The sequence below is a fragment of the Clavelina lepadiformis genome, chromosome 4, assembly GCF_947623445.1.
Source record: "Clavelina lepadiformis chromosome 4, kaClaLepa1.1, whole genome shotgun sequence".
NCBI classification, from domain to species: domain Eukaryota; kingdom Metazoa; phylum Chordata; class Ascidiacea; order Aplousobranchia; family Clavelinidae; genus Clavelina; species Clavelina lepadiformis.
In genome coordinates this window covers 20,390,678-20,401,891 of record NC_135243.1, presented here as the reverse complement: position 1 = coordinate 20,401,891, position 11,214 = coordinate 20,390,678, and the positions used below count along the sequence as shown (strand labels likewise).

The 11,214-nt window shown below is 35.2% G+C and overlaps 1 protein-coding gene across 1 annotated transcript; it reads right to left on the bottom strand.

The window, feature by feature from the left end:
* Positions 1 to 1,744: 1,744 nt before the first annotated feature.
* Positions 1,745 to 7,829, bottom strand: LOC143452843 (lectin BRA-3-like). The gene is made up of 6 exons (XM_076953975.1): positions 7,323 to 7,829; positions 4,848 to 4,892; positions 4,230 to 4,274; positions 3,555 to 3,662; positions 3,113 to 3,269; positions 1,745 to 2,989 (listed from the first exon to the last, which is right to left on the bottom strand). The coding sequence occupies exons 1-6, from the start codon at positions 7,429 to 7,431 to the stop codon at positions 2,731 to 2,733; spliced, it is 723 nt and encodes a 240-aa protein (XP_076810090.1). The 5' UTR covers positions 7,432 to 7,829; the 3' UTR covers positions 1,745 to 2,730.
* Between the last annotated feature and the right edge of the window lie 3,385 nt (positions 7,830 to 11,214).

Genomic DNA, 11,214 nt, shown 5'->3' with positions numbered 1-11,214 from the left:
TATCTTTGTGGTATAGCCTATGGAAGATATATTATATCCATGCAAAATTACTTTGAACTTGCAAGGTTCAAAATTTATGTTCAGAACATGCGGCCTCAACACAAAATGTGTTGAAACAATCAAGAAATGGTGTTAGCATGTGGATTCAGCATACTGTACATGAACAATGATACACATATTTTGCACGTCAAGCATCTTAAATAAAACATGCACTTGAGGAAAAAAACATGTGTGCATTCTGAAGTATAGACTTGACAGCATAGCAACTGCACCTTCAAGATTTTTGAAGACTGTGCTTGCTGCACTTGAACGTTTCATATTTAACTCCAGAAAACGGAGCCTACAGGCTCTGAGTTTCGCCTACCAGATTGCAAAACACACCTGGTGCGTTTGCAACTCGATTTTTTCCTGCTCCGAGTCACCCTGATTTTGGCCATCCTGCACCTACGAGATCTTGTCAAAAAGTACAATGCTTTCCAGTCTGGACTCTGAAGATACCTATATGTTGCTTATTTGGTTTTTCAGCTTATATTGCACTGCAGGCATAGACCTATTGCGTTAACATGCCGCATATCACTCTACTGGAAAATCTGTATGATTTGGTTTCTTCGATTGGTGCAGAAGTGCTATTATTAGCTTCAAAGTTTATGTTATAGACATAATGGCTATATTGGCAAGGCATAACTTTTAGCATTAAATTTAGAAAGTGATTATTTCATCTTAAGTGGGTCAATACGTTATGTAGCCTGTTGTTAAAGATATAGGTAGAGATTACTGAGATTGGGAAATTTGTACGCATAAAATTCATTTTAGTTACTTTCTTAGCGTTTAATCGGAGATAGATTTAGATTTAAATCGAGGCTATTAAATTAAGAAGAAACTTCAAACGTACAATTTTCCCGGTGAAACAACTTGGGTATTCATCCGCTGCACTGGAAGCAAACTTCCCAAAAGGCAAAGGCAGACAGGGCAATACCACAAATTTTTACATATGCATGCAAGTGTCAGTATATTTCATATAATACATAACATTGCAAATAATTTTGATTACTTAAACCTTTTTTATACTAAAATAAGTATATACCCAAAGACATTTTTAGATGAAGGTATATTTTTTCTTCATTGCAATATTTTGCAAACTTTCTTGTTTAAAGGGCTGTCTGATTGACCCACTTTCGAATATTTCTTTTCAAGGTCTAAACCTAAAACACTACATTTGTTGTTTTTTACAAGCTGTTTTTGTGTTTTTCTTCCTGCTATAGTTTAGCCCAGGCAAATCTCATTTCCATTTGTCTGAGAACGGTCTGGCGTATCGACTAACAACAGACTAGCGTGTACCATGTTGGCTACTCGTCTCGTAGACATGCTTACATGCATGATGTTTGTAGCAAATTTGTCCAATATTACCTTTTTAAAGTTTTACTTACAGATTCCTATAAACGCTAGCATTTAAAATTTATGTGCGTTCAAAATTGGTCACGGCAGTTTCATGCGCTAAAGTAATCCTGGTAAATTAGAAACTATGCAATAAACGGCAACTAGTAAACAAGGGCAAAGCTTCCATTTCAGATCGTTACGCCCATCTTCTGTTCCGTGAATGCGTGAAAGTTGTAGTCGGTAAACAAACTCGTCAAAAGGTTGACAACCCACACAGTCAGACTTCGGCTTGTTAAATCACCACCCTTGTCGCTTGTCTGGCCTACTCTGTCACAAGCTACCTGACTTTCTCCTTGGTCTTCAATGGATTTCGGGGAGATCCCCGCAGCGTGACCAAAAAAGGGCAAACGGTGATGATTATGACGTCATCTGTACATGAGTAGTTGAATACAGCAAAAATTGCATACGCGCAACCATACATCGAAATAAAGTCAATCACTTTCACTCACTCATTTCGATAATCTCACATAAATAGTTTTTGTATCTCCTCTGAATTAATTGTAGTATTCATAAGCATTTTTCCAGTTTAATGGTAAATTAAAAAATTTTCGCTTACTTTAGAAATTATTTATAGCTGAGGTTATCAAAAATTTATAGATTTTGTTGCACAAAGAGTACAAAAACTTTTTTACTTTACCTTTTTGATTTGCTTATTTGTTATATTTGACCAAATCAAAAACACAGTAAAACCTGAAAAGCCTGCATTTCTTTATACACGGAAAGCTACACAATTGTAGTTTATGTAGGCTAGGCTATTTTGGAGACCGCAAACTTTCTCATTTCTACTATTAAAAACGAACATACAGTATCAAAATAAAAAAATAGTAGGCTACAGATGTGATTTAAATACAAAACTTTTATCTGATTTTTGCAAAGGTTTGCGGTTTTGTTGAATGTCTATAGTCACCAAATACGATTTTTATCTGTAAAATAATTCTTACACATGCTGAATAAAAAATAGAGCCAAGACAGCATAAAACATATTCATTAATCAGACGTTTTGGTCGATAAAACAGTCCTTATCAGTGCAATGGAAAAGCAATTACGTTTACAGTTTATAAATGTTAAACAGAAGTTGAGATAGAGAATATCGTAATAGATGTAGGTAGAGATGTTTATACTTTGAACAACGGTTGAAGGTTACGGATTTGTAGACTTTCTTTTACCTTGAGTTTCCGATCTTGACAAGCTGTACAGTTTAGTTGAAATGTCCGATTGATAGATTGTAAGTACGGTATTCTCCAACTTATACTGTACTTACACAATACACACATCTTGGCTTTGTCTATGGTTTTACTTTGGTGGCAACAACCTTCTTTCACAGAGACCCTTCTGCAACTTTGTGCAATCATCGTCGTTAGTTTTGTATTGGAAATTGTGACCCCAAATTTCGCCACAATCTTGATTTCCACTGTTGCTCGGTTCGCCAGGAAACCACTGCGTGTTATCGTGGGTGGTTTTCGTGCCATCGATCCATTCCCACGCGCCCTCTCGTGACAAATCATTTAGCCCAATCCACGTGTTCTCCAGGCCTAGAGTATTGGCCAGCGATCTGAAACGTGGCAGATGTTTTTCATCAAATTCGGTAGGCTGCAAAAGGTCAGCCTACAGCTAAATTTGGATAACCATATGACTTAAATGTTGCTCTTTTTCTGCTATAATTAAACACATGAACCTTCGCGTGGTTGGATTTTGGACACCGATTACTGCTAGATCGCTATCCATGTCTTGGCATACGGTTCGACTTGCTTGCCAGCTCTGCGTCAATGGTGTCAGCCTGTACTGGTAACCGTTGAAAGGTGTATGCCAGTCAGGATCATGCAATGCTCGTTCTGGGATATAAATTGCCAAAGACTTCATTTATCAAAAGCATTTGCAAGGTAGACTAATGAGGCCCGAGGTTAGAAGGTAAGCTGCTAAGGGACTTACAGTGTACAATGAAATACTTCACGTTTGGTTTGTTAAAAAATCATTATTTGTAAACTAAACAACAGTTCTGGGTTGAAAAAGTTAAGATTTAGGCAAGTTTTTCCTTAAATCACGAGATTGTGGCATGGGTTTTAAGGACAAAATTGATTTAACAAAAATCAGCTGTTGTTAATATGTGTTAATACAACCTCGATTAAGAGCTGCCTGTTGTTTTCCAGAAACTCTTTCCAAATCCTCTTTCATCGCATCCAACAACGTCGTCAACGAATTTTTTTCCGCGGTAAGGTCATTTAGTTCTAAAAAAAATTTTTCAGTTGCAATAATTTATTATCACGATGCAATAGAACCACATCAATTAATTGCTAACTTTGTTAGTTCTTATGTGAGACCACAGTGAGCAAAAGAAAAATCGTCACTTGATGTAATTGTACAGCATACATCACTAGTGGGTCTACTCAGTTGGATAAAACGCGGATTTTAGTTTGATCAATTAAGCTATAATGTATACTTGTTGCAGTATTAAAAACAAAAATCAGCCTACGACGGTAAATTTACATGACTAATTAGCTAGATTACCTCAATAATTAGGTTAAGCTATACAGCACGATATGTTGCGTTTAGATTTTATGTTAAATTTCAAGTAGGCTAAAGCTTATTTTATTACGTTTATTACATTGCGTAATAGTTTTTTAAAATGACTTTTCTTAAGCACACGGAATGATTAGTGAATACGTATGACGTATGCGAGAAAATTCTATTTTATTTAGAATGAATCTCACTTTGGTCAAATATGACCTTCCATACATCTTTAATTAGCGTTATAACATTAGCATTATAGCATTAAACCATAATAACGTGCTTACTTGAAATCGTATCATGAAGCTGCATTTCCAACGACGCAACTCGTTCTGTAAAATTGGCGAAGAAAATTAAAACAAGAGCCGAAAAGCAAGAAATATTATTTTGAAGTTTGATTTAAATTTATTTAACCGCTGGCCTCCGGTAGAGAGCTGTAAATCAAAGCTCGTTCAGTTGGCCACCAAGGATGTGCCAAATTCAGAAAGATACGTATTTGTGAGAATATCAGTGCTTTTGATATTCGTGCGAAACCGAAATCTGCTAACTTTTCTCAAGTCGTTTTGTAAAGCTATATCTTTTGAGCAACATCCGTATGCCTAAATTAACATTTTGTTTTTAAATAAAATAAATCTATTTTTGTTTATACAAATTAGCGTAACTAAGATCTACCCCAAACATTTGACTGTCATTACGATCGATCATGCAATCAAAAATTTTTTGCTGTTGATTTCTTAGTTTTTGTGAAATATATGGCAAAATTTTGATTCGGGAGTATTGCAAAAATTTAATTGGGCACATCCCTATACTGGCCACTTAGAAAATCTCATGCTTTCACATATATCAAATTGAGCCATATACTGTAAATCTAGATAAAGTTTGCCAATTATGTAAATTTATGTCACCTGTTACGTTTCTTTGCAAGGCTTGCTCAACGGCGACCACTCGTCCTGTAATGCAAAATCCTTTTAATCGCTACAAAAATAATTTGAGAGTTTTACAACAAATTGCAAGTTATTCATTTACAATTTGGTAAACAACTCAGGAAGATAACAAGGCACACATGGGCCCTTAGGCAACTTTCTGTGGTGTGTCCCTGAAAGGAAATTTTTCTTTTATTCAATTCAATGTGACATCACTGACGTTTTCAAACCAAAGCCGTTCTTTTGTATTGCCTTGACACAACTAAAAGGCCTGGTGTGCTATTTATCATGGGTTCTTAGGCAACTGCTTAAGGTAGCCATAGTGTAGTTACGCCATCAAAATAACATTTATCCACAATTTGCAGTGAAACCAGATGCGCATCTCAAAGGTATATGTGGGATTGCAGACAACCTCACCTCAAAGGTTCATGAAAAATTTTCTTTTACTCTATATTTTAACAATGATGCCTGCAAACCCAATAAAGTATTAAATTTATTGATATATAAGACATAAAATATGTTTATAGTGAATGATAATTGTGCTCTGCATGTATGCTATTTTGAATGAACATGTAGTGGAAAATTCGTTAATGCATAGAATCACTATCTTAGGTATCAGATGGCCAGTAAGGCATTGTAAAAAAGTTACTTAAATTATTATTTTTCACGTGTAATAATTTATTGAGTTGCACAGAAGTTTGTGGTATGGCTCGATGCCTTTTGCATGCAATGACTTTCAATTCAATACAGCGCTTGTGGGGTAAAGTGAATACATTCCGTCATTAGATTTAAGTAACAATAGCGATTGCAACTCTGGCGCGCAAAACCATGCCGGTTAAATGCACAGTTTGGATACCGGTAACGTGAGAAGGACCGATATGAGATTAGCAGAATGTTTATCAGTAGCATAGCAAAACATTGCAAGTTGCAGCTGTATGTGTGATTTTATCATTAAACACTTGATAGATTGTTACGACTTCAAAGGCGAAAACACAACTGGAAAGAGTAATACAGCTACGGTAGCAACAGGTATAATAATCAGGCAAAAGCGTTAGTATAATCAAGAATCAAGATGAAGACAATCAAGACAACGTTTTAAATTTGTTATTAAGAGGCAGTAATGTTGATGAGTAAAAGTGTCTTCTGACACGATGTAGAAAAACAGCTACGGTGGTGTACTTTTAGGATAATTGCCTTGAAGGGCAAGTTTTTGAAAGTTAAGTCAAAATTTCCTGCGTTTGCCCACCCCGCCCAAAACGCGCAGAATTTCTGGGTTTTTACTCCTCAAAAGCTTCTTCAAAACACCTTAAAATGTAACATATTGTCGTATTCATACGTGCAATGGCTGATTATTGATTTATGTTTACAATCCGGTGTTCTACATATGCTCTCCTAGTAGCACATTTTGACAACTCTGATAAACGAAATGACATTAAGTGCTGCCGAAAAGCAAGTGAATTGCAGAAAGCTGTTAAAAGAATCACAAAAGCTTCAAGACTACGGTGGGAGAATGCGGAAAGATCACGACTTCGTCTTAATAATACAATAAGAAAATCTGCTACTAGTTTTAAAAGAAAAAGTCCAAGAAGAGCGCCTTGCAAACAGATCGCGAAAGATACCCAAAACAGGAGCACAACGAAAAGCCTTGGTTTGAGGAAAAACAACTCGTACTGTGGATTTTTGAAAATCAACACGCAAGAAAATTGTGGTTGTAAAGGAAGTTTGTAAAGAGACGAATGCTACTCTTAGGACTTGCGCTGATCGTTGCTCCTCTTCCGGGTGCAGAGACGATGCATTATAGGCCAACCTCTACACTTATCAATTCACAACGGTGCGCTCTCTATTACAGAAACAGTGCAGTTTGTTGAAGAGTTTTATCGTTTCTATTAAGAAATTTCTAGGCAAGCACCAGGGTGTGTATAAAGACGTCATTGCTGTGTTATGTGTTATCCTGGTAACGTTTGTGAGCTGTAAAGGAATGTTTTTTATGGAAATTCTAAGGTTATGCAATCATAATTAAATTGACAATCAATACTATGACTATTTTTTGAAATTTTTATTTCTAATTTTCTGAAAATTTTGATGAAGGTAAGGATAGAAACTCGAATCCAAACTTATTTGCTTGCGCATTTCGTCGATTTATCTTTAACCACCTAAACGTTTCTTATATTTGACGAATGAGTCATCAGATCATACAATAGGTATCTTCGGGCAAATTCCAGCGTTTATGATAAAATCAAATGATTTATAAAAGTTTTTTAAAGCATGCTCCCTATACAGTCGAAAACTACGATTAGCTAAACTTTCATCAGGCCTATGTTCTATCTTCGTTTATTTATATGTAAGCTATTGTATAACCTGTATAAAACTGATTTTGACAACAACTTCAGTAATAATTTTTTTAATACTTAAGATATTTTGTGTAACAGTTATAAACTTTAGCAAAGAAAAACTTACTTAACAGTTGGTTGATGATGGTGGTATCTGGGACAGTGCATGTAGCATAGTCCTGACCAGAGCTTAGGCTCGCAGAAAATAAAAACATGCAAATGATAATGATCAACATTATACTTATATAGCTTATAAGTTATATATGTGTCTATATATAGTTGTTAAATAACAACCGCGACAAAACACTATACCGTAACAGCTTTCACACAGACCATTATGATATAATAAATAATCCATAGCTTATTATATATGTATATGTACTAATTATAATTTATATAAGCAATAGAAACTACAATGGCTTTGTATGTGCTTATATGCTCATGCCAAGGAAATATAGGCTGCAGTATTACAAGGTAATATATAGGGTAGGCTATAAGCTTCATGTACTGTATAAAGACTGATTAACTTAAAACTCAAAAATTCATATTACTTGTCCATCATTATGATATAACCACGTGAAAACCTGATAAAATGAATCAGGGAAAAAGTCAAACATAGTTATGGTCAGCAAATGCTTTTCTGAATTGTTTACTTGGAGGTAAACGGTACTACGACACCTTATCGAAAGACACTTTATCGAAAGACACTTTATCGAACGACACCTGATCGAAACGACAGCTGATCGAAAGACACTTTATCGAACGACAGTTAATCGAGCCGACAGTTGATCGAAAGACACTTTATCGAAACGACAGCTGATCGAACGACATTTTATCGAACCGACAGTTAATCAAAACGACAGTTGATCGAACGACACTTTATCGAACCGACAGTTCAAGCAAGATTTTAGCGTGTTTCTCAAACATTGGAACAATGAGCCATTGTGATGTGCGGTCTTTGTAATGGTGTGCATTAATGAATTGTGATGTATATATCATAAAGTTGACGATTTATATTTTATATCTATATTTTATATTTGTATCATAAAGTGTTCGATTTCGCATGGCGGCCGGCCCGCCCACATATTAATAAGATATCACAAGAATACGCACGAGAATTACTAAGTACGAGATTGTCTGTACAGTAGACTAGACTAGTCATTATAGATACAAAGAGTAAGGAATTGAAGGCAAAATTTTATAGCAAGGGGCATGTCGCTGCCTGACTTTTACACAAAGTAGCTTCTTGAAAGTGGTCTTTATCCCAGCTTGACCGACAGCGCAAAATAAATGGCTTCGATGCTTGGTAGCACGTACACATGTGAACAAATATTTTCAACAATGAAATTCACGAAAAGCAAGCTAAGATCACGCATTTCCGGCGCCTATTTGGAATTGGAATGGAATATGATATTAATAATGATATTGGAATGTCTTCCACCTTCACCATCAGTTCTTTTAATAAATTGTCGTTCTTTTAACAGTGCATATCGTCAGTTGTTTCAATAAATTGTGGATCTTTTAACCATATCCTAACCAGGCTCGCGAGTTTACTAAAAAAACTAGGTGTGGCCAACCCCGCACACACATTTGCAATCGTTAATTACTAGAAACCTATGCGTCGTAGACGATGAGATTATTACAGGTTAGTAGAAACATCATCTGGCTTCCTGTATACATCATAATTGTAAAACTAAAGAAAGTGAATTTAGTGTAAATTAGGTATTTCTAAAAGTGACACATTTTTATAAATTCTTCTTGTTACGCCGCGCCCCCGCTGTGAAAAGAGAACGAAAAAGAATAGTTAGTCAAGTTATTGGTGCGTAAATGAGTAATACGTTTCAATGCGGAGAGAGAGCAAAATTATATAAATATCACAATATCTCAAAAATTACAAAATCTAACTTTATCAAACAAACATGGACAGATAGCTGAACATCACAATGACCCATTGTTTCAATGTTTGAGAAACACGCAAAAATCTTGCTTGAACTGTTGGTTCGATAAAGTGTCGTTCGATCAACTGTCGTTTTGATTAACTGTCGGTTCGATAAAGTGTCGTTTGATCAACTTTCGGTTCGATAAAGTGTCTTTCGATCAACTGTCGTTTCGATCAGGTGTCGTTTCGATCAGGTGTCGTTCGATTAAGTGTCTTTCGATAAAGTGTCGTTCGATTAAGTGTCGTTCGATAAAGTGTCTTTCGATAAGGTGTCGGGTCACGGAGGTAAACTATATCGATCACTGATACTAAGAACTACGTTAACCTGCAGCTAGTCATGGCACGTCTAGCAATGGGTAAATGTCAAAAGCTGAAAATGATTTTTGGAACACCTCGCTGGCCATTTATACTGTATGTTACCCGAGGGCAACGATAGAATCTGATACAAGCAAAATATTTTATTATTTCTATCGCTACATGTTGTATTGTCATAGTTAGAGAAAATTTAGCAAAACAATTTCAAAATGTTTGCGCAATAACGCTTCAACACAGGCATATACACTTAAAGATGATTTTCTGCAAAACAAAATTAGCAACAGTAACTGTGGGTTATCAGCTTTCGAATATATTAACAAGAAAGTATTAAGATATATGTTTTAGGCCATACGGAATATCTTTTCGCAAAAACTCACTCGTGCGGAGTAATTCTTAAAAATCGTTTGCTTAGCGTTTTGTTTTCAACTTAACCTTCACATTTTTGTCAAAACTATTGAAATATATAGTAGCTTATTTGATGTGTAAAATATATGCAATTGCATTGCAACTTAAGTTATGACAAAATTATGTGGAACGTTTTTGATTTGCTGCCTAATTATTGGAATAACTCTGTTGATTAAGTGCAATATAAACTTCATTCTGCCAGTTTGCATTGCGTACATGGATCTAACCAAAGTAGCGGTTTTCTAAACAAGATCATAAAATGTTCTGACTTGTAAAAACTAATTTTTACAAAGTTGTAAAATGAAATAAGTTAACGTGTTCAAAATTTTATGATTCATGAAAACTTATTTTTGTGTTCTTTAGCAATGATACGGAAATTACTATTTCTGAATACGGATGATTCATAAAAACGTGGTTTCTGAAAGATCTTGTTTGAAATAAAGTAACGTGTTGGACAAGGGATATGAATTTCAATTGTAAACGTTGTTAACAAGTCATTATTCACGCTTATGAGATTTATGAAAGTATTTAAAGACTTTAGGCCTAACTATATTTGCAATGTACTTTTTGGGAAACGATTGTTGTTTTTAAAATGATCCCCGAAAAATGTGGTAGTTTAAAGATCTTACATTTATCGAGTGGCTTTGCGCAAATTAGATATGGTTAGTTAAATTTTATGATTTAAAAAAGTATGCATTTTTAAGACCTCGCGAGGAACTATATGTCAAGACTTAAAAATATTAACTCGTCGCAATTATAAAACGAGTAACTGTGACAGGTAACTCACTGCATTATCACAACCGCCAACCATTGACCACTTATGACCAAGATCATGACCTTTCAAACGCTACAAATTGTGCAGAACGTTACCACGGTGGTTGGTGGTACGATATGTGCTATGACAGCAACTTAAGCGGAGAATGTCTCACTCCTGGAGCGGTGAAGGAGAGGGGAGTGGTCTGGTGGCATTGGAAAAACGATCCCGAACCACCGAAGAAAACTGAGATGAAGATCAGACCATTTTAAAGAGCAACTGCACATATCATCATATTTAATTATTTGTGTTTAAATGATGTAATAATTTTTATTCATTCAATAGTTGTAATTCACACATGAAAAACATTGCAAAGACATTTGATTTTCACGTAACACGCAAAGTTTTTTTAAAACACCCGAATAACCCGAACTGAAACGTAAACAGTTGTAGGAATTCATAAAAAGTTTTTTCAAGTTTAAAGTTTAAAAAAAGTTTAAGAAGACTCAACCGATTAGAAAAACATATTTCATAGCCCAGTAAAAGAGTTCCGTGCCAGATTAAGAACAATTTACTTCAAGTTGTTTAACTTTTACTTTATACTTT